We start from the raw sequence: 22,697 nt of genomic DNA, 5'->3' as shown, positions 1-22,697 counted from the left end.
AGCTAGACTATAGTCTGCCAAAGACTATAGTTTATGCAGCTAACTCTCAAAGACTATAGTTTATGCACCTAACTCCCAAAGACTATAGTTCAAGCGCCTAACACCCAAAAACTATAGTTCATGCACGTAAAATCCAAAGACTATAGTTCATGCAGCTAACTCCCAAAGACTATAGTTCATGCATCTAACTCCGAAAGACTATAGTTCATGCACCTAACTCCTAAAGATAAAATAAAAGCACTCACAAATATTACTTTAAGACTTCTTTTTATGCAAATAATATCTTTGATTTTTCTATAAATTATATTTACTGCACATTCATTGAAAGTTGTTGTCATCTTTGGGATGTATTAAATTCTTAAAATCAACATATAATTTAAAAGTTCATAGTTCTAGCAGGCTGGAAAAATATTGTTTAAAATCAAAATAGTTGAAAAGAGGTCATTATAAACTCTACAAGTAATTAAAGTATTAGTGCACAGCACGGTTTATTTTAAGAAGGTCAATAATAGTTAAACTTTTACGTCGATTTTCATTGTAGTAATTGCATCCATAGCTAAGATACTTCATGCTTGCCCAGTTAATTGTCACTTATGTTTAATTCAATGACTTCGAAACAATTATTCATCAAGATACCACATGAGCCCGCAATTTTTGCTACTGTCTTGTACACGTGGATGGACGCACTTCATGAGATCAGTGTGTTTATTTCAGGAAGTGCTCATGCATTCCCTTTTTCCACTAACATGACGTAACTACACTCTAGACTCACGCGATGGCCTTCGCTTTCCATTGTGACCATTTCTCTCACGTGATTCTCCCACGTGGTTGCCAAGAATATTTTCGTCACTCATCGAAACTATAGTCTCCGTTTCATTTTCAACATCCATAACCTCAATTTTTGTCACGTGATTGCCTTTGATGTGATTTTCTTCATACATTGACTCCACAGTCTCCATCTCATTGTGAACATCATCATCATCCCGAAGTTTTGTCACGTGATTTCCTTTGACGTCATTTTCGTGATGTATTAACACCATAGTCTCCATATCATTACCATCATCATTACTCTGAGGTTTTGTCACGTGATTGCCTTTTACGTCATTTTCTGTGGCTGACTTTCGTATAGGCTCAGATTTTATTCGCCTCTTTGAAGAAGTTTTCCTTTCGTTAACGTAAGTATCAGGGTTATCTAAGGATAGTGTTGATACAAGAGGGGATCCACTAGGAGTACAAAAACTTGAAGAGCTTTGAGCATCTTGTCCTAAAGGTTCACCATTGTAAACATATTCCATTTCCGTATAATATCTTGACTGTAAATAACAATGAATGAAGAGTATTGATAAATTACAAAGAAATGTCACAAATAATGGTGTACTAATTAATGCCAATCGTGTTAAAAGTCATTTAGGGCCATATGTTGAAAACCTGGTTCCGCCTGTATAGCATGACCTAAACAACTCACTGTTGCCTTCTCTAGATATCTAATCGAATGTTCATGTTTTCAATTGAATAGTATTAAACTCACAGTTGCCTTCTCTAGACATCTAATCAGGTGCTCATGTTGTTTATGCAATATTGACTTCTCCTTGTCACGTGATGCAAGCTTCTGGAGCTCAAGTCCACCGCCCTATCAAAATAAAACGATTAAATAAAGTGAAGTACAGCGAAGGTTTCATAAATGAATAACGTTATCATATTTTTACCATTGATAGTGTAGCAAGATTTCCAGGAGCGACAAACGCTGTTCCTGTCAAGGTCTGTGATATTGAAATCTTTGCTTTCTGTTTAAGGAATTGACAAAATAAATTACAAATGGTTATAGCTCCACATCTTTATCTTAACTTTGCAACTACTGTTGATTCCTTTTCGTCTCAACTCTAAGAAATAACCATAGTAGATCACCATTGACCATCAAAAAGCTCTACTGAGTTAACTCCATAGAAGCTCTGCTACAAAGAGCTCTACTCTCCATATAACTCCTATAACCAACCTCCATAGAACACCATACAGAGCCACCTCCATACAGCTCTACTCCTATAACCAACCTCCATAGAACACCATACAGCTCTACTCCTATAACCAACCTCCATAGAACACCATACAGCTCTACTCCTATAATAGAATACAGCTCTAAGAACACCATACAGCTCTACTCCTATAACCAACCTCCATAGAACACCATACAGCTCTACCATACAGCTCTATTCCACCATACAGCTCACTCCCTCCATAGAACACCATACAGCTCCACTCCTCTATAGAACACCATACAGCTCCACTCCTATAACCAACCTCCACCATACAGCTCTACTCCTATAACCAACCTCCATAGAACACCATACAGCTCTATTCCTATAACCAACCTCCATAGAACACCATACAGCTCTATTCCTATAAATAACATCCAAAGAATACAATTCCGGCTCTACTCCTATAACCAACCTCCATTGAACACCATACAGCTCTACTCCTATAACCAACCTCCATAGAACACCATACAGCTCTACTCCTATAACCAACCTCCATAGAACACCATACAGCTCTATTCCTATAAATAACATCCAAAGAATACAATTCCGGCTCTACTCCTATAACCAACTTCCATAGAACATTTTTCATTTGTAACACATATCTCTGAAGACTAGCAAGTACGTTTGCTTCATATACCAACCTTGTGTGCTTTGCGTTTATCAGCTCTTTGGTTTTGAAGATAGATTCGACTAAAATTTGATACGATGACAGGAACTGGTAGTGCAATGACCAAAACTCCACTTAAAGAACATATACTACCAACTATTTTACCAAGCACTGTCTCTGGGACCATATCTCCATAACTGTTTAAAAAATGATTTAGCAAATTAGTAGATATTTTCAGTAGTAAATTTGATTAATATAGAGGTGAATAAAGTTGAATATGGATGCTTTCAATTATTTTCTTATTTTGCACAAAATACTTTATAGTCATAGTTGTTCCAATTTCTCTTTTTATAACATTAACAAAGGTGGGACGTGTTTTGATTAAGGAAGCTGACAAAACAACCATTTCCATTACTCTCTTTTTAGTGTACATCGTTGTCTATAATCCTCATTAATTGTGTTTTAAAGAATAAGGGTAATCAGTAAGTATAGAGGTTTTCAACATGGTTAAAAATCGCCAAACAACCTTTTATGTACAAATAAAGTAATTCAGCGGTCACATATATTCAATCCATACAATCAATAAATACTATCGATACAATAATTACATACTGTATTTAACCTATTTACTGTAAATATTTCATTTAGTAACGTGTAAACTATATATTTTTTGCCTCAAACCATGTGAGTCAACAAGAAAACAAAAACAAGTATTGAATATAAAAGCTGCAATATTGATTCACAAAAACATTAAAATATTATGAACAGCAACTCTTTATGTATGAAATAAAAGTTAATGATCGTGAAAAATATACATTTCCATTTTATGTATATAAATATGGCGTTGAACTTTGAAAGAAAATACTGTTTTATCTCAGTCAGCTGCTAAGGCAACATTTTTCTTTTGCAAATACTACAACGACCTACAATTAAGCCCGTAAAGATTCATGTGTTTTTAACTTTTCTTGGTGAATTGGCAAAACGAGAAAAATGATATTTAACAATTTGTTTGAAGATAGTGCGAGATCACATTTACCCATTTAATCAATTTTAATTTTTAATATATGTTGTAAATCTTTTTGTGTTCTTAAGGCCCGTTCACACGATCCGATTGTTTCGTTTCCGATTTTTGGTTGCTTGTTCAAATGGTCAAATAATTTTGTTGATTTTTATATTCGTTTAGATATTTTTAGTCATGGGAGCAGACATTTACGTTATCCAGTGCAGTTATTAATATATTTTGTGTATTTTTGTTCTTTTTTTCAAGTCTTTTTCACATCTGATGGTTTGCGCCAAATGAAATTTGGAAAGTATAGAGATTGAGAGATTAAGATCGATTTTCAGATTGACGGATCCGACTGTCGGAAGCTCGCTGTATATGTTTCCACACGATGCATTTTTTAGGTTCCGACAAATCGGATGGTGTGAACGGGCCTTTACACAAGTTTTCAATGATATTTACAAAAAGTATTTCACGACAAGGCATTGACAGTTAAATAAAATAATAATATAATAAACTATCGCGGATATTATACCAAATAATTCAAGATAATCTGCCGCCTTTAATCTTTGTAAAAAAAAACTTGGACTGTTCATTCATAATTATTTTTCACGTTGCCCTGTTGCTTCTTTATTGAATTTTAAAGATACGTTACTGATGATAATTATAGCGTAATTAACGTGTTTTTTTTCATGCTTATGCTGTCTGAACAAGAAATTCTAACTTTAGACTTATTATGAAGAACTGTGGCTACTTACTACCTAAATTATTCATCAACTTGCATCACCTGTCCCTACAGTTCAAGTCAAATTGAAATATGAACAGATAAAACAATGTAAAATGACGACTTCAGTGACGAAAACCTTACATAGGAGTCAATACTACACACTAACATCTATGTTCTTTGAAATTTCAAGAAAATTTTCACTTCGTAAAACTTTCACCCAAGAAAATTTTTCTTACGTTTGAACTAACCGAACATTTCATTTCCATTCTTTAAAAGCTGTTCCGAAAACAAATCCAATGAAGGGAGTTAATTTAATTTCCTGAAAGCGAACCACAAGCAGTTGGATTTTGTTTAAGCTCTTCAAAGATAGTCATGTTTACTCGAAAAAAATTATCGTGGTTGAAAAAATCTTCACGTCGGTATCAACCGCAATTTTCAGACTGCATCATCATAAGCTCGTGGAAATTATGTCCAGGGGGAAAATATCCAAATGTCATCGTTTCGAATATTACAGCGAAAAATTTAACAAACAATTCACTGATTTTAATTAGCTGTGCTCATCATTTAACTAATGGATGAAATCATATCCAATGTTGCAATGAATTAAGACTTTATAATTATTTAATAGGGTCAAGGTGGAACTTAAGATTTCTTAAAGCAATATATTATACGAAAAATATTTAAAGTAAGCAACTTGTTAATTTTGTTTATATAAGGTTATAGCAAAATAATAGAAACGATTTAAAACTTTAAAGGCTTGTTTAATCTTTGTAACAAATAAATATATATATACTTACCCTAAAGTTGTCATTGTCACAATGGTATACCAAAAACTGGCAGGAATACTTGTAAATTCAGTCTTATTTTCATCTTTCTCAACATAGTAGATGATGGTTGCGAATATTATTATAGCCATCGATAGTGAAAACAGCAAAAATCCCAGTTCAGACGCACAACTTTTTAAAGTGTAACCAAGAATTCTTAGTCCCTTTGAGTGGCGTGAGAATTTGAATATCCTAAAAATTCGGAAAACGCGTAACGTGACGAAAGCGCCACTGATGTTCCCTTTCACAAAGAGATTTATATAGTAAGGTAAAATCGCGACGACGTCAACAATACTAAGGAGATCTCTTGCAAATTTGAATCTTTCAGGAGCAGCGTATAGCCTTGCTATGTATTCGGCTGTAAACACCACAACGCAAGCCGATTCCAAAACAAAGAAGATATTCTCGTGTGCCGTACCACAATTCTCCTTATCGTTACACGGTACTGTTTCCACAATTGTATTTACAACGCTAAGAGCAATAAAAAATCCTGTCATGTAATACATTAGTGTGGCTTTTTTAGAGCTTTCAGGATTTTGAAAAGCAGCCCATAATCTTTCTCTGTTGTTTAAGTTGGATGTGTCTTGAAGTTCTTCTTCCTCCGCTTTATCTTCGTAAACTCTTTCGATGCATTCTCGTTTTCTTTCGCTAAAATCTTCCCAGCAACAATCATGAACGTTGTTATTCGAGATTCCAAAATACATAAGTTCATCTTCAAACGATGCAACGCACTCGCCTCGTGGATAATGCAACTTGCCATTACGATAATAGTTCAAAATATGTCGAAATAGATCAGGATCTCTGTCAAAGAAATACTCGTTGCTCTCTTTTTCATGAAAGTATTCTTTTTCCGCACTTCCGAGCAATGTATTTGGAAAGCGTTCAAGTGTATTGCGCCATGTTTCAAATTTTCTCCCCGAGACGTTGATAATGATTTTGTCATCATTACGTTGTATTTCTGGGGCATGAGGCATTGGTGTTTGAGCAAGTGGAACCCATCCTATTGCAGCGGCTCGAGCAAACGGTAACCATGCACCAACGTCTGCAGCCATTCTTTAATGCTTTACTTTAATGAGAAATATTAATTCATATTGCAATAAGCTATTGAAACTTACAACAGGTGCCGTTAAAGAATTTACGTGGAGATTTTCTTATTTCTTGTTTCGTCATGTTCTTTATCGTCCTTTCTCACACACTTTAAACGTCGCTACTATACTGGTCGTCGCTATATTTTTCTTTTGAAAACTATAAGTGAAAGAAAATTGACAACGACAATGTGGAGACGAGTGTTTATGACAGATGTTATTGATATATTTGCATGTTATATACAAATGGACGACCGGCTGTCCTCATGCAAATTTTTACCAGACTCCCTCTCCCAAAAAATGTCCACTTATCATTAAAATGAAATAACTACATTGGTTTTGACCTTTCTCATTAAGCGTGCGGTATAAATTTTAAGCGTAAAACATTGACTATATTTTTCAAGTTCACTCAACGCCGGTATTTTTCAAAGCGAAGGCTTGTTTTAACATTTGCATAGTTACGCAGGTTTCTAAGCAAGTAAGAGGCAACAATTCAAAAATGCATATTTTGAAAGCCTGACAGAACGTTCGAGAAAGAAAATAAATAGTCAATAAAATTTTGGTTTACCATAAATACATCCTGGTGTTTGTTTATTGTAAGGAGATTTACTAAACTTAATTGAAAATGTTAACATCGTACAGTGTTCTAAACCACTTCGCTATTTATTTAATGAAAAACAAGCATCAGTTAACTGATGCTTTTCTTGATTTTTGTGGAGCCATATTTTCATGAAAAGACCAAGACAAAGTACGATAAACGACTTTCTTTTGTACAGCGTGATTGGTTCAGGTCTTATCTTCAAGCTGATTGGTCGAAAACGAATACAGCCGCTGAGTCACGTCTGACAACATTTTTGTCAACTTTTACTTTCTTGCTTTTTTCATTTTTTTCCTTCTATGAACAATTAGCAAAGCCATAAAATAAAGAACTTCAGTGATGGCATCTGATGATTACATCGACCAACGTATTTTCGTGAAGGATTTTCCCCGTGAGACAACTGACAGCGAGCTAAAAGCGTTTTTTGAAACCTACGGCACTGTCCTTTATGCTAATATTATTGCAGACAAAAGTCATAAATCTGGGCCCGGGAAATATGGCTTTGTCACCTTTGAGTCTAAGGAAGTTTTCAACACCGTCGTGCAGTTAAAATCGGTGAAGTTCCAAGACAAAACCTTATGCATTGCAAAAGCAAGACGAAGAAATGATCCCGTACGGCAAATTGTAGATGGTGCAGCAGCTCATACATTTAACAGGCGCCATTTATCAAGCAGACAGTCAACCTTTGAATACACTCCGTCCTCTGCTCCTATGGGTTATTTAAGCTTTGATCCACACTGGCTAGTATGCAACCAAAGTCCTTGTTATTTCCCAGCTACTGTACAAGCCCCAGTTGCTCAACTACCCTCAACAAGCTACATTTCAGGCAACTCACAAGTATTGACTGTCTCGGGAAATGGGGCTTCAAACTACGTTCAAGAGCAGTTCGTGCGTCCAATGGCTCGGACAAATTTCGTCGAAGGCTATGCTGACTATCCTTATATCAGTTTTCCTCTCATGCAAAACCCTTACATTACTCTTCATCCTGCTGCTACAGAATGGACTTCCACTGAAAACGGTGCTGCTATTTTTACAAAGGAGGTGAGAACGACATTTTGTTTATTTATTGATCAAAGCCTAAAGTTAATTTTTATAAGATAATTTTCCGAAAATGGATAATATTGAGTTTCTTCACGAGTTAAAAAACCTCTCATAAGTTATCAACATATAGTCGGCCATATTGCTTTCTGTTGTTGACCTTGACTTTCATTAAAAAGTTCTTGAAAATTTTTGGGCTAAAACGTTTTGAAAAAGAGTACGTTTAAGCCATTTGGCTACTATTTTTGTATTCATACTTTGAAATTTGTAAGCTGATAAGCCAGAAAACTGAATAAAATATACTTGATGGTAAAAAATGGCGACACAAAGTTGTTTTGATCAAAAAGGCTTTGCGTCTATTGTCGTCATATGGCTCCATATGGCTGATGGTAGTTGACCTTGGATTTCATAAGGGTCCTGTAGTTTTATTGGAGAAAATGACATTGCTATCAAAATGAAGATTATTGTTCATCAAATCTGTAATTCAGTTGAAACCACTTATAAGAGGTGATGTGATATTTAGGTAAAATAATGACATAAAATAACGGGTTCTGTTTAGATTGTTCCTGTTAGTCCGAAAACAAGAGGAAAGAAGCCCGCGGCGAACTGTGGGACAAAAGATGATGAAGAGCTTCAGGAGAATGGTGACGAAAGCAAGAATACATCACAAGCGATGGTTGCCTTAACAGCTGCTACAACCTCTAAAGAAATAGTTAGTCCATGACAGAGATTAATGAACAATCTTTGAGGAAAAATTAGTATAAAAAATATGTGAAAAAATCGATAAATATATTTTTCTCTAAATTTATAGCTATGACAAAAAATATATTTTATTCTAATGCACGTATTTGTAATCTTCATCTTAAGAGGTATGTAAAAATAAAATCATATCTTACGATAAAAAAAGGTATTTGGTTTCTTTGAAGAAATTAATTTAATGATTATATAATCTTTACTGAAATCGGTAAACTTTTTCACAAAAAAGATTTTCAAAGACGATCTAGTCTACAATAACGATTATTTTCAAATAAAATCATTCATTCCCTATTATTGAGTCAAAGTTTATACAGTAATTATAGAAATTTTATAAAAACATTAATATCTCTATACAACGTTTGTTTGTACGGAACTCACTGAGTTGAAAAATTTGACGACATATTAAGGAAAGTTAGCAAAATATTTTTTCTCAACAAAAATTTTCTCTTGTGAGATAAATTCTATGAATTACATGTGACTTTGACATTCCATTATCTATATCCACTTCATTAACATACGTTGAGTATATTTACAAATGTCGTTTAAGTCTTAAGTAAAAATCTTGACCATGCTTTCGGGATTCTCATACCTGGTATGGTCTCTGGAAATATTATTGGTTTATCTGAATCGTCGGGAATTTTTAAAAGATTGTCTCACTCGTCCATGAGAAGTAATTCTATCCAACTTATTGGTGAGAGTAATATTTTCTAGTAGGTAATATTGCATTTTTTATCAGACAATGCGATCAGCATTATCCCATTATTGCTCCCCTCGACTTTTAATGAGATCAAGTTTTGTAGGAAAATATTCTAACAGTCTCATATCAATAGATTAAGTGAGCTCTCTATATATCTTAATTAAAGCTTGAAATGTAACAAGTGAGGATATAGTTTATAAAAAATGGGGCTGAACCCAACGATTCACTTTTTATAACCACATGCTGTTTTACCTGATATTTTATTTAAGTTATTTCACTTATTTGCATATTAATATTGTCCTATCCTATCGCACAAATTGACTGTCAAAAGTAGTTTTTAACAACTCAATTTTCACTGTACAGACATCCTGAAATCTGACACAAAATATTATATCCAATTTCTCGTTCTCGATGGCGCTGTAGTAATAGCGATAAGCAAGACAAGGAGAACGCAATTTCAGCGTCTACTTACTATTGAGAACAGACTTAACACCTGCCTTACTTTCATCTTTATTAAAAATACAGCGCGCCTCTTTGTAAATGCATTCAGTGCTTGTTCGTACATACAAACGTGATAAAACTTAGAAATACTGTAATGTAAAAATTGTTTAAAGATTCCCATATTGGTAACAAAAGAGACATAGGAACACTGAGGTAAGTATTAAAAAACATGATAACAGATCGAACAAGGATCAAAGCGATACTCGACTGTATATATATATCGATATTAATAACATTGCACGGGAAACATAATACGTAGCTATAGATAGGAGAAGATACGGGATAACTTGGTTTGTAAAATTGAATGGAAATTGTATTCCATAAAATGTTTTAGTATCAAGTATACTGACGTCAAGTGAACACTTTTTACTTCTAAAATAAAGCAAGCACTATAATTGTCCACCGTTTTAAAGGATGGAATTATGTTGGGATAAAGTTTCTAAATACATCTAGTGTATAGTGCACTTCTCCGCTTCCGTGAGTATAACTTTTTGTATCAGTAATCAATGCTTGGTCAAGGCTGTGTAATTGTTGCAGTGTTGAAAATCACTGGTTGCTAGGACTTGAAGTAACGAAAATGGAGAGGAAGACATCCTACACTTAAAGTAAAATAAGCAAAACATAATATAAAATTGTAGCCCTTTATTGCAGCAACGTCTGTATGTAAATATAGGAAAAATAATGAATTATTCATGTTTCATTGTAACTGCTGGATACATATTTCATTTCCTGTAAAAACCAATCTTTCTAAAGCCATATGTCATTCAACATCGGTAGCTCTGAGTGAGATATTAATTAACTTACTTTGATCATCATACGGGGACGCTAACATAATTTTGCGCTGTACATGCATGATTACAATCAAACTTGTTCTTCCTTAAGCATAAATTATTGGCGTGTAGTTTATGAGTGTACGTAATCAACGATCACACTAAACTGTTTGTTGGTTTTTTGTGTTTTTATTATGCACGAAATCAAATTATTTAAAAGTAGCTTTTTATTTATGACGATTCCTATTACTTCTCTCTAGAGTGGACCTTCAGACAATTAAACATGTTTACCTAATATTTCTTTTCTTTGCAGCTGTGAGCACATATTTTTGAGATGGATAAGATGAAATTATTGAACAAGCCCGTAGTTATTAACGTTAGTGGTGAACGTTTTATGACAAACGAAAGCTTTTTGGCAAGATACCCAGGTGGATAAACCACTTTTAAGGGAGTGTTGGAATTTTCTCGTTTTCTAATTTACCAAAACATTTGTAAAAAAAAAGGAAAAGAAAACTGCTCCTAGCATAATTCAAAAAACTTTCATGAAATATGGGAAACTGGAATCGTTCAATTGTATTTAAATTTGAAATTAATAAGTGGAAAGTAGAAATTTTGTGTACAGATCTGATGTATTATTTCTTTTGTAGAAACTTTGTTAGGAGGAAAGCGGAAATTTTACTACTTCGATACTCAAAAAGAAGAATACTTCTTTGATCGAGATCCTGATATATTTCCACACATCCTAAACTTCTACCGTTCAGGTGCTCTTCACTATCCATCTAACGAATGTGTCGAGCTGTTTGAATCCGAGTTGAAATTCTTTGGAATTTTTCCATCCTCTCTGGCGCTGTGTTGTGTGGAGAATTTCGAAAATTCAAAATCAAAGACAGAGAGATATTGTTTAGAAAAATGCAAAATGAGACTGACGAAAGCCTTGAGAGCACGAAGATTAGAAGAAATTGCCAAATTCAAAGAGAAATTGTGGTTCATTTTTGAAGAACCAGCTTTGTCCACACCTGGACTGGCCGTTTGGGTTTTGACAGTTGTCTTTGTTTTGACAACTGTCGTAAGTTTGATTATGGAAACAGTCCCCAAAGATAGTTCTACCTGGGGAACGCAAAAAAAGAAACATTTCAACATCTTGGAAACTATTTGCGTCACATATTTTACAGTAGAGTATATACTGAGACTTTACTGTTCTCCAAATCGATGGATTTTTGTGAGACAATTTACAAACATTATCGATGTTATATCAATCTTGCCCTTCTACTTCAGTTTAATGCTTGGCAGTCATAGCAATATCAAAATGTTGGCCATGTTACGTGTTCTTCGCATCACTCGTATAGGCAGAGTCTCGAGATTTTTTGTCGATAAAATTGAAAAACATGGCAGTTTACTTAAGCAAAACAAAGATGAACTCAAACCTCTTATTTTATGCTTTGTCACAGTTCTCGTCCTGTTCTCAACTATTATGTACTACGGCGAGAAAGACAATAGCGGATTCCTTAGTATCCCAGCATGCTTTTGGTACACCATTGTAACAATGACGTCACTGGGGTAAGTAGTCAGCAATATACATTATTATGCTAATTATCACAAATCAAGCTTCATATTATTTACTTTTCTATCAGCTATGGTGATGCAGTCCCAGAAACTATCATAGGAAAAATTATCGCTGGTTTTTGTTCTTTAAGTGGGATTTTTCTCATTGCACTTATGGCACCTTTGTTGCAGAAAGGATGATGGCAATGAAAATGTTGTGAAATCTTTTGTTTGTATAACTTGTTGCACCAGTGCAATGTATTTATATAGCAGCAATGAACACGCGTCAGTTTCGTACAAAAAATTACTTTGTACAAAAAATTTACAAAAAAAATGCATTGGTCTCAAACCAATAAGATGTGACCTTTATTGGCTATTGATGTTTAAATAGTTTGTAGAACTGTAGCTTGATATTGTTTATTTGGAGGATTAGAGTGAAGAGTTTGTCGTTTTACCGGAGCTCATTATAAATTAATATTATTATATTTCTATGCAAGTACTCACCTCAAAAAATATTTTCATTCACTTTGTTTTTCATATTCGTTCAATTAGATGCACATTACTCTTCTAAAATTTTGCATAAAAATGTAAAATTAGATAAACGCCTTAATGATTCTAAAGAAAATAATCAAATAAACATTGATTTAAGAATTTTTTTAGTTTTTCCTGATAGTGACAAAAGACACATCTTCCAACACCAGCTATGCTGCAACACACACAGAAAACATAGAGGTGCTACCCCCACCCCCCGGGGAAGTTGTGCTACATTAAATGTATTGCATATGATGCACATTTGATATTAAACTGCACAAGTGACATATTTAGAAAGCTCTCTTTTTGGTAGTCTTCTTTATCAATCACACAGGTTATAAATAATGTACAGTTGCTACAGCAGCAATACAAACAATTATTTGATCACATTTGTAACTTTAAGACACACCATAATAACTAACATGAAATTTCAAAAATTGACTTCCCACACATTTGGCTATATATTCATCACATTACCTTGGTATACTAACAAATATTTCTGTAATCTTAACTAAAAAATTTTTTTTCAGAGGGGCAGCACATTATAGCAGATCAAAATAAATTACAGCACAGTATTTAATGTATATATTTATTCTTTAGCAATTCAAAACCAACAAAATTGACTTCAAAATTGAACAACAATTTATTTTGAGTAAAGCTAAATCCAACCGATTCACCACTGACACAGCTAGCCCCCCAGTTCTTCTGTCTCAGGTTCATAGCATTAGAAAAAGTTTAGTTATACTGTATGATGCTTAGTTTAAAAATCATTTAAAAGATCATTTTAATAGGAATAAAATTATCCACTAAGTATGGTGTTAACATTATCTATGAAGTATTGTGATTGAATCATTTAAATGGGAATCTTGAATTAACAGCCATTTTTTTTTGTTCGTTTTTCACTCTTCAGACATAAGGTGTCAAGAAAATCGGATAAAACTATAAATATTAAGTTCAAATATCAATGGACTCTTTTCCATTGATTTCATTCATAATTTTATTTTGTTCCATGTACAGTTGGTACAATTATCTAACATTATTGTGTTCAAGTATAGTCTGGAATACTTGCATACAGGCTGACATTTATCATAATTTTGCATGAAGTCTAAACTATTTCAAACTATTTTGCAAATGCAGTTGTAAACAATTCTTTTCACATTTAAAGACAAATATTTCAATTTTATGCATACAAAAAAATATGGAACCTGTTTTTCTACTGTTTTTACACTGTCAATGACTTGTACACCAAGTTTAACGTTAAGATACAAGTCACTGAACTACAAGCTGTCAGTCTGACTCAGTCGCAACTAAAATCATAAAATTACCATTCGATGTCGTTCGAATTTTCTATTGAAGTATTGGATGCGATGCATTTATCATAATACATTATGACAAATTTGTCAAAAAATACGTTGTAAAATCACTACGAAAATCAATGAACTCTCCTTCTTTCGTGGATCTCGACCACTCGACAGACTCGACAGGACACGACTAGACAGCAGTCACACTGCCACACCAGTCACACCACCATGTGATAGAATAGATAGGTTTACGTATCTCTATTCTGTGACCATGTGGTTGTCATGAGGACTGGCACGATTAAGCAAAAAGTACGTGGCACATGATTGCACACAGACAATCACCAGCACATTGTTGATATTTTCTCGAAATTTAACAATTTTGTCATGAAAATGGCTCCAATTCTTGGCTATTGGAACATGAGAGGGGTAAGAAATAACCTTGAATTTTAATGAAGTATATATGGACGATAAATATTTTATATAACAGTTATGACTTGTGAAACACATGATCCTTAACATTCATAAATATTCATGAATGTACTACAATAGCACCACAATCTATTTGATCAATGATACAAAATATTTTCATAGCTTGCTCAACCCATCCGATTTCTTTTGGCTTACACGAGCACTGAATATGAAGACAAGCGTTATACTTGTGGACCACCTCCTGGTTGTGTATTTATTGATGAGTAACAATGAGACTTGCTGATAATGAGTTTTGACCTTACATTAAATTTGTACTTTATTAATAAAAATTTGCATATGTCCAAACCATATTTACTCAAATTGTAATTATAAGATGATTTTTCAGATTACAATCGTGAAGATTGGTTGAAGGAGAAAGAGAATCTTGGTTTGGATTTTCCTAATGTATGGTTTTTAATGTGGTGGAAAATTGATATTAGATTTTAATATTGTGTTTGTTTGTGATTAGCTTCCTTATTTCATTGATGGCGATACAAAGATTACTCAAAGCAGTGCAGTAAGTATAACATGAAGTAATGGATCCCTTAACAAATATTTACTTCACAATATTTTTTGTGTAAATTATTCTGAAATGCTCAACATTCAATATAGATTATACGTTATATTGCAAGAAAACATAATCTGTGTAAGTATATGATCAGTTTCAATATTTAACTGATTGCATTACATATTTAACAGTTATAAATAGGTCTAAGTAAGTCTCAAAATTGGCTAAATAAATTATTGAACTACTATGAAATATTATTTGTTTAATTAAGGTGGTGAAACGGATGAAGAGAAAGCAATTGTTGATATGATTGAAAATTGCGTGAGTATTCTTAGTTTTAAGTTCAAATTGAGTAAGCACAAGTCTTTATAAAATTCAAAAAGGTTTATTACCTGGAAGATAAATATTTAGTTATATTACTTAAGTATCATTGGAGAATGACATTTGCTCATAAATACAGTCCATGTGAACTGTATGCGGAAGATATGCAAACATTCATGAGATAATATACTACAAAATTGAACATCCACACGGAAGATACTTTGCATAAGGTACATGGAATGTAATCTGGCATTTGCTGTAGCCATAATGCATCTACAATAATCTATAAATGCAAAAGAAAAACATGAAACTAGAATTTCTATTTATTGATATTAATACAAGTAGTTGACAAGAAAATATTTTTAAGGTTTGGAAATTGATTTATGACTCTGTTCTAAATAACAAAATGTTTCATTTTCAGACCATTGACTTGCGTATTGGCTTTGTAAGACTTTGCTACTCATCAGACTTTGTGAGTCTTCATCTTTACCACTACAGCTTTAACATATGTTTGTTCATAGTATTATTGATAATATGTACCAAATGCCATTTAGGATAAACTTGTCGATGGTTATAAAAAAAATGTAGTGGAAAAATTGGATCGATTTGAAAAGTTTCTTGGTGACAAGAAATATCTTGCCGGAGAAAAGGTTTTTACAAATGATAACATGCTATCAGTAGACTTTTTTGTTCCATGATTTCTAAAAGGACTTTATTATTTTAATTTAGGTGACATATCCTGACTTCATGCTTTATGAAATGCTAGACCAGCATAAAATATTTGACAAAAAACTTGTTGAACCATTTAAGAAGTTGATGGTACGATATTTTTACTATTTGTGGTATTTCAACCAATTACAGCAAAAACTAACTTTAAAATACATCAATTTTTTTGCAGCAATACTGTGACACTATTGAGGTACTGAGAATTATGAGTAAGTTAATAGTAAGGATTTGGGGGGTTTCTATTAAAAACTGCAATTTTATTTAGGCTATTCCACAAATTGCTGAATACAAGAAATCAAACAAGTTTCAAGAACGACCACTGAATAATCCCAGGGCTTCATTTAAATAAGAATTTCAAGATTCCTGGTTTAAATACAAATTATATTTTTCACTGTGATCTAGCTTATCATGCAATATTCATTGAAATGAAATAGTTTTTCTAATTTTAGTGCTGATGTTTTGTATTGAATACATAATAATTCACCATAATGACAATAAAGTTTTAAACTACAATCCTTTGATCTCGTCGTGAATACTCTTATTACTTTATATACGTATAATGGTGAATGGTTGAAGCTACATTTATTGTGCTACACGATATTTATATTTTACTCAAGTACTGAAGATGAATAGACCAATAATTGTTTGTGATATGACTTGTACACCAAAGTTTAACGTTAAGATACAAGTCACAGAACTACAAGCTGTCAGTCTGACTCAGTCGCAACTAAAATCATATAATTACCATTCGATGTCGTTCCGTTCGTTCGAATTTTCTATTGAAGTATTGGATGCATTTACCATAATACATTATGACAATTTTGTCAAAAAATACGTTGTAAAATCACTCCAAAAATCAATAGAACTCTTCTTCTTTCGTGGATCTCGACCACTCGACAGGACACATGACTAGACACCAGTCACACCATCATGTGACAGTATAGATACGTTTACGTATCTCTATTCTGTGACCATGTAGTTGTCATGGCCCTGCTCAAGAGGACTGGCACGATTAAACAGTAAGTACGTGGCACATGATTGCACACAAGACAATCACCAACACATTGTTGATATTTTCTCGAAATTTAACAATTTTGTCTTAAAAATGGCTCCAATTCTTGGCTATTGGGACATAAGAGGGGTAAGAAATAACCTTGAATTTTAATGAAGTATATATGGACGATAAATATTTTATATGACCGTTATGACTTGTGAAACACATGATCCTTAACATTCATAAATGTTCATGAATGTACTACAATAGCACCACAATCTATTTGATCAATGATACAAAATATTTTCATAGCTTGCTCAACCCATCCGATATCTTTTGGCTTACACGGGAATTGAATACGAAGACAAGCGTTATACTTGTGGACCACCTCCTGGTTGTGTATTTATTGATGAGTAACAATGAGACTTTCTGAAGTAAATGGTTTTAACCCGGGAGTATCATTACATGTTTGTAAATGTAGATTTTCCAGAGTCAGAGTTAACTAAAGATGACTACCGCTAAGGTTGTCGAAACGTCAGTCAACAACAACAAAAACAGTCCTTCTCAGGACTATACCAACCTGGACGATCTACATTTACAAACATGTAATGAGACTTGCTGATAATGAGTTTTGACCTTACATTAAATTTGTACTTTATTAATAAAATTTGCATATGTCCAAACCATATTTACTCAAATTGTAATCATAAGATGATTTTTCAGATTACAATCGTGAAGCTTGGTTGAAGGAGAAAGAAAATCTTGGTTTGGATTTTCCTAATGTATGGTTTTTAATGTGGTGGAAAATTGATATTGGATTTTAATATTGTGTTTGTTTGTGATTAGCTTCCTTATTTCATTGATGGCGATACAAAGATTACTCAAAGCAGTGCAGTAAGTATAACATGAAGTAATGGAGCCCTTAACAAATATTTACTTCACAATATTTTTTGTGTAAATTATTCTAAAATGCTCAACATTCAATGTAGATTATTCGTTATATTGCAAGAAAACATAATCTGTGTAAGTATATGATCAGTTTCAATATTTAACTGATTGCATTACATATTTAACAGTTATAAATAGGTCTAACTGTAAAATATTATTTGTTTAATTAAGGTGGTGAAACGGATGAAGAGAAAACAATTGTTGATATGATTGAAAATTGCGTGAGTATTCTTAGTGTTAAGTTCAAATTGAGTAAGCACAAGTCTTTATAAAATTCAAAAAGGTTTATTACCTGGAAGATAAATATTTAGTTATATTACTTAAGTATCATTGGAGAATGACATTTGCTCATAAATACAATCCATGTGAACTGTATGCGGAAGAAATGCAAACATTCATGGGATAATATACTACAAAATTGAACATCCACATGGAAGATATTTGGCACAAGGAACATGGAATGTAATCTGGCATTTGCTGTAGCCATAATGCATCTACAATAATCTATAAATGCAAAAGAAAAACATGAAACTAGAATTTCTATTTATTGATATTAATATAAGTAGTTGACGAGAAAATATTTTTAAGGTTTGGAAATTGATGTATGACTCTGTTCTAAATAACAAAATGTTTCATTTTCAGACCATTGACTTGCGTATTGGCTTTGTAAGACTTTGCTACTCATCAGACTTTGTGAGTCTTCATCTTTACCACTACAGCTTTAACATATGTTTGTTCATAGTATTATTGATAATATGTACCAAATGCCATTTAGGATAAACTTGTCGATGGTTATAAAAAAAATGTAGTGGAAAAATTGGATCGATTTGAAAAGTTTCTATGTGACAAGAAATATCTTGCTGGAGACAAGGTTTTTACAAATGATAACATGCTATCAGTTGATGTTTTTGTTTCACGATTTCTAAAAGGACTGTATTATTTTAATTTAGGTGACATATCCTGACTTTATGCTTTACGAAATGCTAGACCAGCATAAAATACTTGACAAAAAACTTGTTGAACCATTTAAGAAGTTGATGGTACGATATTTTTACTATTCGTGGTATTTCAACCAATTACAGCAAAAACTAAGTTTAAAATACATCAATTTTTTTGCAGCAATATTGTGAAAGTATTGAGGTACTGAGAATTATGAGTAAGTTAATAGTAAGTATTTGGAGATTTCTATTAAAAACTGCAATGTTATTTAGGCTATTCCACAAATTGCTGAATACAAGAAATCAAACAAGTTTCAAGAACGACCACTGAATAATCCAAGCGCTTCATTTAAATAAGAATTTCAAGATTCCTGGTTTAAATACAAATTATATTTTTCACTGTGAACTAGCTTATCATGCAATATTCATTGAAATGAAATAGTTTTTCTAATTTTAGTGCTGATGTTTTGTATTGAATACATAATAAATAACCATAATGACAATAAAGTTTTAAACTACAATCCTTTGATCTCGTCGTGAATACTTTAATTACTTTATATACGTATAATGGTGAATGGTTGAAGCTACATTTATTGTGCTACACGATATTTATATTTTACTCAAGTACTGAAGATGAATAGACCAATAATTGTTTGTGATATTGCACAAATTGTCCAAGAACGTTTTCCCGTCAACAATTTAAAGAAATATAAAAGAAAACGTTACAGCAAAATGATAAGACTATGTCTATTTGCAATATCACCAATATGTTTCCTATATAAGAAATTGTACTTCATATAGTTACCATTTACTGTGGTTCCTTTCTCGACTTTTCTTCTTGATGTATTGGATAGATTTTCATAGTACATTATGACAAATTTGTCAAAAAATGCGTTGTAAAATCACTACGAAAATCAATGAACTCTTCTTCTTTCGTGGATCTCGACCACTCGACTGACTCGACAGGACACATGACTAGACACCAGTCACATCACCATGTCACAGAATAGATACGTTAACGTATCTCTATTCTGTGACCATGTGGTTGTCATGGCCCTGCTCAAGAGGACTGGCACGATTAAACAGCAAGTACGTGGCACATGATTGCACACAAGACAATCACCAACACATTGTTGATATTTTCTCTCACAATTTTGTCATAAAAATGGCTCCAATTCTTGCCTATTGGGACATAAGAGGGGTAAGAAATAACCTTGAATTTTAATGAAGTATATATGGACGATAAATATTTTATATAACAGTTATGACTTGTAAAACACATGATCCTTAACATTCATAAATGTTCATGAATGTACTACAATAGCACCACAATCTATTTGATCAATGATACAAAATATTTTCATAGCTTGCTCAACCCATCCGATATCTTTTGGCTTACACGGGAATTGAATACGAAGATAAGGGTTATACTTTTGGACCACCTCCTGGTTGTGTATTTATTGATGATTAACAATGAGACTTGCTGATAATGAGTTTTGACCTTACATTAAATTTGTACTTTATTAATAAAAATTTGCATATGTCCAAACCATGTTTACTCAAAATGTAATCATGAGATGATTTTTCAGATTACAATCGTGAAGATTGGTTGAAGGAGAAAGAAAATCTTGGTTTGGATTTTCCCAATGTATGGTTTTTAATGTGGTGGAAAATTGATATTAGATTTTAATATTGTGTTTGTTTGTGATTAGCTTCCTTATTTCATTGATGGCGATACAAAGATTACTCAAAGCAGTGCAGTAAGTATAACATGAAGTAATGGATCCCTTAACAAATATTTACTTCACAATATTTTTTGTGTAAATTATTCTGAAATGCTCAACATTCAATGTAGATTATACGTTATATTGCAAGAAAACATAATCTGTGTAAGTATATGATCAGTTTCAATATTTAACTGATTGCATTACATATTTAACAGTTATAAATAGGTCTAAGTAAGTCTCAAAATTGGCTAAATAAATTATTGAAATACTACTATAAAATATTATTTGTTTAATTAAGGTGGTGAAACGGATGAAGAGAAAACAATTGTTGATATGATTGAAAATTGCGTGAGTACTATTAGTTTTATGTTCAAATTGAGTAAGCACAAGTCTTTATAAAATTCAAAAAGGTTTATTAGCTAGAAGATAAATATTTAGTTATATTACTTAAGTATCATTGGAGAATGACATTTGCTCATAAATACAATCCATGTGAACTGTATGCAGAAGATAAGCAAACAATCATGGGATAATATACTACAAAATAGAACATCCACATGGAAGATATTTGGCATAAGGTACATGGAATGTAATCTGGCATTTGCTGTAGCCATAATGCATCTAAAATAATCTATAAATGCAAAAGAAAAACATGAAACTAGAATTTCTATTTATTGATATTAATATAACTAGTTTGACAAGAAAATATTTTTAAGGTTTGGAAATTGATGTATGACTCTGTTCTAAATAACAAAATGTTTCATTTTCAGATCATTGACTTGCGTAATGGCTTTGTAAGACTTTGCTACTCATCAGACTTTGTAAGTCTTCATCTTTACCACTACAGCTTTAACCTATGTTTGTTCATAGTATTATTGATAATATGTACCAAATGCCATTTAGGATAAACTTGTCGATGGTTATAAAAAAAATGTAGTGGAAAAATTGGATCGATTTGAAAAGTTTCTTGGTGACAAGAAATATCTTGCTGGAGACAAGGTTTTTACAAATGTTAACATGCTATTAGTTGACTTTTTTCTTTCATGATTTCTAAAAGAACTTTATTATTTGAATTTAGGTGACATATCCTGACTTCATGCTTTATGAAATGCTAGACCAGCATAAAATATTTGACAAAAAACTTGTTGAACCATTTAAGAAGTTGATGGTACTATATTTTTACTATTCGTGGTATTTCAACCAGTTACAGCAAAAACTAAGTTTAAAATACATCAATTTTTTTGCAGCAATATTGTGAAAGTATTGAGGTACTGAGAATTATGAGTAAGTTAATAGTAAGTATTTGGAGGTTTCTATTAAAAACTGCAATGTTATTTAGGCTATTCCACAAATTGCTGAATACAAGAAATCAAAGAGGTTTCAAGAACGAACACTGAATGGTGCCATGGCTTCATTTAAATAAGAATTTCAAGATTCCTGGTTTAAATACAAATTATATTTTTCACTGTGAACTAGCTTATCATGCAATATTCATTGAAATGAAATAGTTTTTCTAATTTTAGTGCTGATGTTGTGTATTGAATACATAATAAATCACCATAATGACAATAAAGTTTTAAACTACAATCCTTTGATCTCGTCGTGAATACTTTAATTACTTTATATACGTATAATGGTGAATGGTTGAAGCTACATTTATTGTGCTACACGATATTTATATTTTACTCAAGTACTGAAGATGAATAGACCAATAATTGTTTGTGATATTGCACAAATTGTCCAAGAACGTTTTCCCGTCAACAATTTAAAGAAATATAAAAGAAAACGTCACAGCAAAATGATAAGACTATGTCCATTTGCAATATCACCAATATGTTTCCTATATAAGAAATTGTACTTCATATAGTTACCATTTACTGTGGTTCCTTTCTCGACTTTTCTTCTTGATGTATTGGATAGATTTTCATAGTACATTATGACAAATTTGTCAAAAAATGCGTTGTAAAATCACTACGAAAATCAATGAACTCTTCTTCTTTCGTGGATCTCGACCACTCGACTGACTCGACAGGACACATGACTAGACACCAGTCACA

At 32.6% G+C, this 22,697-nt stretch overlaps 5 protein-coding genes and 1 long non-coding RNA gene across 10 annotated transcripts; 4 read left to right on the top strand and 2 right to left on the bottom strand.

Moving 5' to 3' along the window:
* Positions 1-250: 250 nt before the first annotated feature.
* LOC124434035 (potassium voltage-gated channel protein Shal-like) lies at positions 251-20,090 on the bottom strand. Of its 4 annotated transcripts, none has more exons than XM_046983892.1 (7): positions 19,719-20,090; positions 12,683-12,745; positions 5,165-6,436; positions 2,675-2,837; positions 1,707-1,784; positions 1,529-1,630; positions 251-1,313 (listed from the first exon to the last, which is right to left on the bottom strand). In XM_046983892.1, exons 3-7 carry the CDS (start codon positions 6,241-6,243, stop codon positions 756-758), a joined length of 1,980 nt encoding a protein of 659 aa, XP_046839848.1. In that variant the 5' UTR covers positions 6,244-6,436; positions 12,683-12,745; positions 19,719-20,090; the 3' UTR covers positions 251-755. The 4 variants fall into 4 exon arrangements, 3 of the variants coding, with proteins under 3 accessions (XP_046839848.1, XP_046839845.1, XP_046839847.1); XM_046983889.1 differs by lacking the exon at positions 19,719-20,090 and adding an exon at positions 16,779-17,015; XM_046983891.1 differs by lacking the exon at positions 19,719-20,090 and adding an exon at positions 14,035-14,313.
* On the top strand, positions 9,894-12,829 carry LOC124434037 (potassium voltage-gated channel protein Shal-like). 2 transcript variants are annotated; one of them, XM_046983894.1, is made up of 4 exons: positions 9,894-10,019; positions 10,950-11,064; positions 11,284-12,193; positions 12,268-12,829. In XM_046983894.1, the coding sequence occupies exons 2-4, from the start codon at positions 10,971-10,973 to the stop codon at positions 12,377-12,379; spliced, it is 1,116 nt and encodes a 371-aa protein (XP_046839850.1). In that variant the 5' UTR covers positions 9,894-10,019; positions 10,950-10,970; the 3' UTR covers positions 12,380-12,829. The 2 variants fall into 2 exon arrangements, with proteins under 2 accessions (XP_046839850.1, XP_046839851.1); XM_046983895.1 differs by lacking the exon at positions 9,894-10,019 and adding an exon at positions 10,625-10,777.
* LOC124434044 (glutathione S-transferase Mu 1-like) lies at positions 14,319-16,546 on the top strand. Its single transcript, XM_046983905.1, has 11 exons — positions 14,319-14,436; positions 14,602-14,683; positions 14,825-14,883; positions 14,948-14,995; positions 15,091-15,124; positions 15,258-15,307; positions 15,729-15,779; positions 15,862-15,957; positions 16,037-16,126; positions 16,206-16,226; positions 16,299-16,546. Exons 1-11 carry the CDS (start codon positions 14,395-14,397, stop codon positions 16,380-16,382), a joined length of 657 nt encoding a protein of 218 aa, XP_046839861.1. The 5' UTR covers positions 14,319-14,394; the 3' UTR covers positions 16,383-16,546.
* On the top strand, positions 17,036-19,434 carry LOC124434046 (glutathione S-transferase Mu 1-like). The gene is made up of 11 exons (XM_046983907.1): positions 17,036-17,174; positions 17,340-17,421; positions 17,751-17,809; positions 17,874-17,921; positions 18,017-18,050; positions 18,147-18,196; positions 18,618-18,668; positions 18,751-18,846; positions 18,926-19,015; positions 19,095-19,115; positions 19,187-19,434. The coding sequence occupies exons 1-11, from the start codon at positions 17,139-17,141 to the stop codon at positions 19,268-19,270; spliced, it is 651 nt and encodes a 216-aa protein (XP_046839863.1). The 5' UTR covers positions 17,036-17,138; the 3' UTR covers positions 19,271-19,434.
* On the top strand, positions 17,074-22,227 carry LOC124434045 (glutathione S-transferase Mu 1-like). The gene is made up of 12 exons (XM_046983906.1): positions 17,074-17,138; positions 20,079-20,114; positions 20,280-20,361; positions 20,503-20,561; positions 20,626-20,673; positions 20,769-20,802; positions 20,939-20,988; positions 21,411-21,461; positions 21,544-21,639; positions 21,719-21,808; positions 21,888-21,908; positions 21,980-22,227. Exons 2-12 carry the CDS (start codon positions 20,079-20,081, stop codon positions 22,061-22,063), a joined length of 651 nt encoding a protein of 216 aa, XP_046839862.1. The 5' UTR covers positions 17,074-17,138; the 3' UTR covers positions 22,064-22,227.
* LOC124434051 lies at positions 20,670-22,598 on the bottom strand. The gene is made up of 2 exons (XR_006944694.1): positions 22,512-22,598; positions 20,670-21,271 (listed from the first exon to the last, which is right to left on the bottom strand). It is a non-coding gene; the product is annotated as an uncharacterized LOC124434051 (long non-coding RNA).
* Between the last annotated feature and the right edge of the window lie 99 nt (positions 22,599-22,697).

The sequence above is a fragment of the Xenia sp. Carnegie-2017 genome, unplaced genomic scaffold (genome assembly GCF_021976095.1).
Source record: "Xenia sp. Carnegie-2017 unplaced genomic scaffold, XeniaSp_v1 HiC_scaffold_14, whole genome shotgun sequence".
Classification (NCBI taxonomy): domain Eukaryota; kingdom Metazoa; phylum Cnidaria; class Anthozoa; order Malacalcyonacea; family Xeniidae; genus Xenia; species Xenia sp. Carnegie-2017.
Note: the sequence above shows the minus strand (reverse complement) of the source record. Positions and strands in the feature narration are given on the sequence as shown.

What these genes read in the sequence shown, in the direction of transcription:
- LOC124434035 (XM_046983892.1), bottom strand. Translation starts at nt 6,243, where the DNA reads ATGGCTGCAGACGTTGGTGCATGGTTACCGTTTGCTCGAGCCGCTGCA. An exon ending in GTGACAATGACAACTTTAGG is followed by an intron (nt 2,838 to 5,164) that starts GTAAGTATATAT and finishes TTTTTTAAACAG; the next exon opens with TTATGGAGATATGGTCCCAG. An exon ending in GATGTCTAGAGAAGGCAACT is followed by an intron (nt 1,314 to 1,528) that starts GTGAGTTTAATA and finishes TGTTATTTACAG; the next exon opens with TCAAGATATTATACGGAAAT.
- LOC124434037 (XM_046983894.1), top strand. Translation starts at nt 10,971, where the DNA reads ATGGATAAGATGAAATTATTGAACAAGCCCGTAGTTATTAACGTTAGT. An exon ending in CTTTTTGGCAAGATACCCAG is followed by an intron (nt 11,065 to 11,283) that starts GTGGATAAACCA and finishes TTTCTTTTGTAG; the next exon opens with AAACTTTGTTAGGAGGAAAG. An exon ending in GTAACAATGACGTCACTGGG is followed by an intron (nt 12,194 to 12,267) that starts GTAAGTAGTCAG and finishes CTTTTCTATCAG; the next exon opens with CTATGGTGATGCAGTCCCAG.
- LOC124434044 (XM_046983905.1), top strand. Translation starts at nt 14,395, where the DNA reads ATGAAAATGGCTCCAATTCTTGGCTATTGGAACATGAGAGGG. An exon ending in AGATTACTCAAAGCAGTGCA is followed by an intron (nt 14,996 to 15,090) that starts GTAAGTATAACA and finishes CATTCAATATAG; the next exon opens with ATTATACGTTATATTGCAAG. An exon ending in AATACTGTGACACTATTGAG is followed by an intron (nt 16,227 to 16,298) that starts GTACTGAGAATT and finishes AATTTTATTTAG; the next exon opens with GCTATTCCACAAATTGCTGA.
- LOC124434046 (XM_046983907.1), top strand. Translation starts at nt 17,139, where the DNA reads ATGGCTCCAATTCTTGGCTATTGGGACATAAGAGGG. An exon ending in GCTATTGGGACATAAGAGGG is followed by an intron (nt 17,175 to 17,339) that starts GTAAGAAATAAC and finishes ATATTTTCATAG; the next exon opens with CTTGCTCAACCCATCCGATA. An exon ending in TACTTGTGGACCACCTCCTG is followed by an intron (nt 17,422 to 17,750) that starts GTTGTGTATTTA and finishes ATGATTTTTCAG; the next exon opens with ATTACAATCGTGAAGCTTGG.
- LOC124434045 (XM_046983906.1), top strand. Translation starts at nt 20,079, where the DNA reads ATGGCTCCAATTCTTGCCTATTGGGACATAAGAGGG. An exon ending in TTGGTTTGGATTTTCCCAAT is followed by an intron (nt 20,562 to 20,625) that starts GTATGGTTTTTA and finishes GTTTGTGATTAG; the next exon opens with CTTCCTTATTTCATTGATGG. An exon ending in AGATTACTCAAAGCAGTGCA is followed by an intron (nt 20,674 to 20,768) that starts GTAAGTATAACA and finishes CATTCAATGTAG; the next exon opens with ATTATACGTTATATTGCAAG.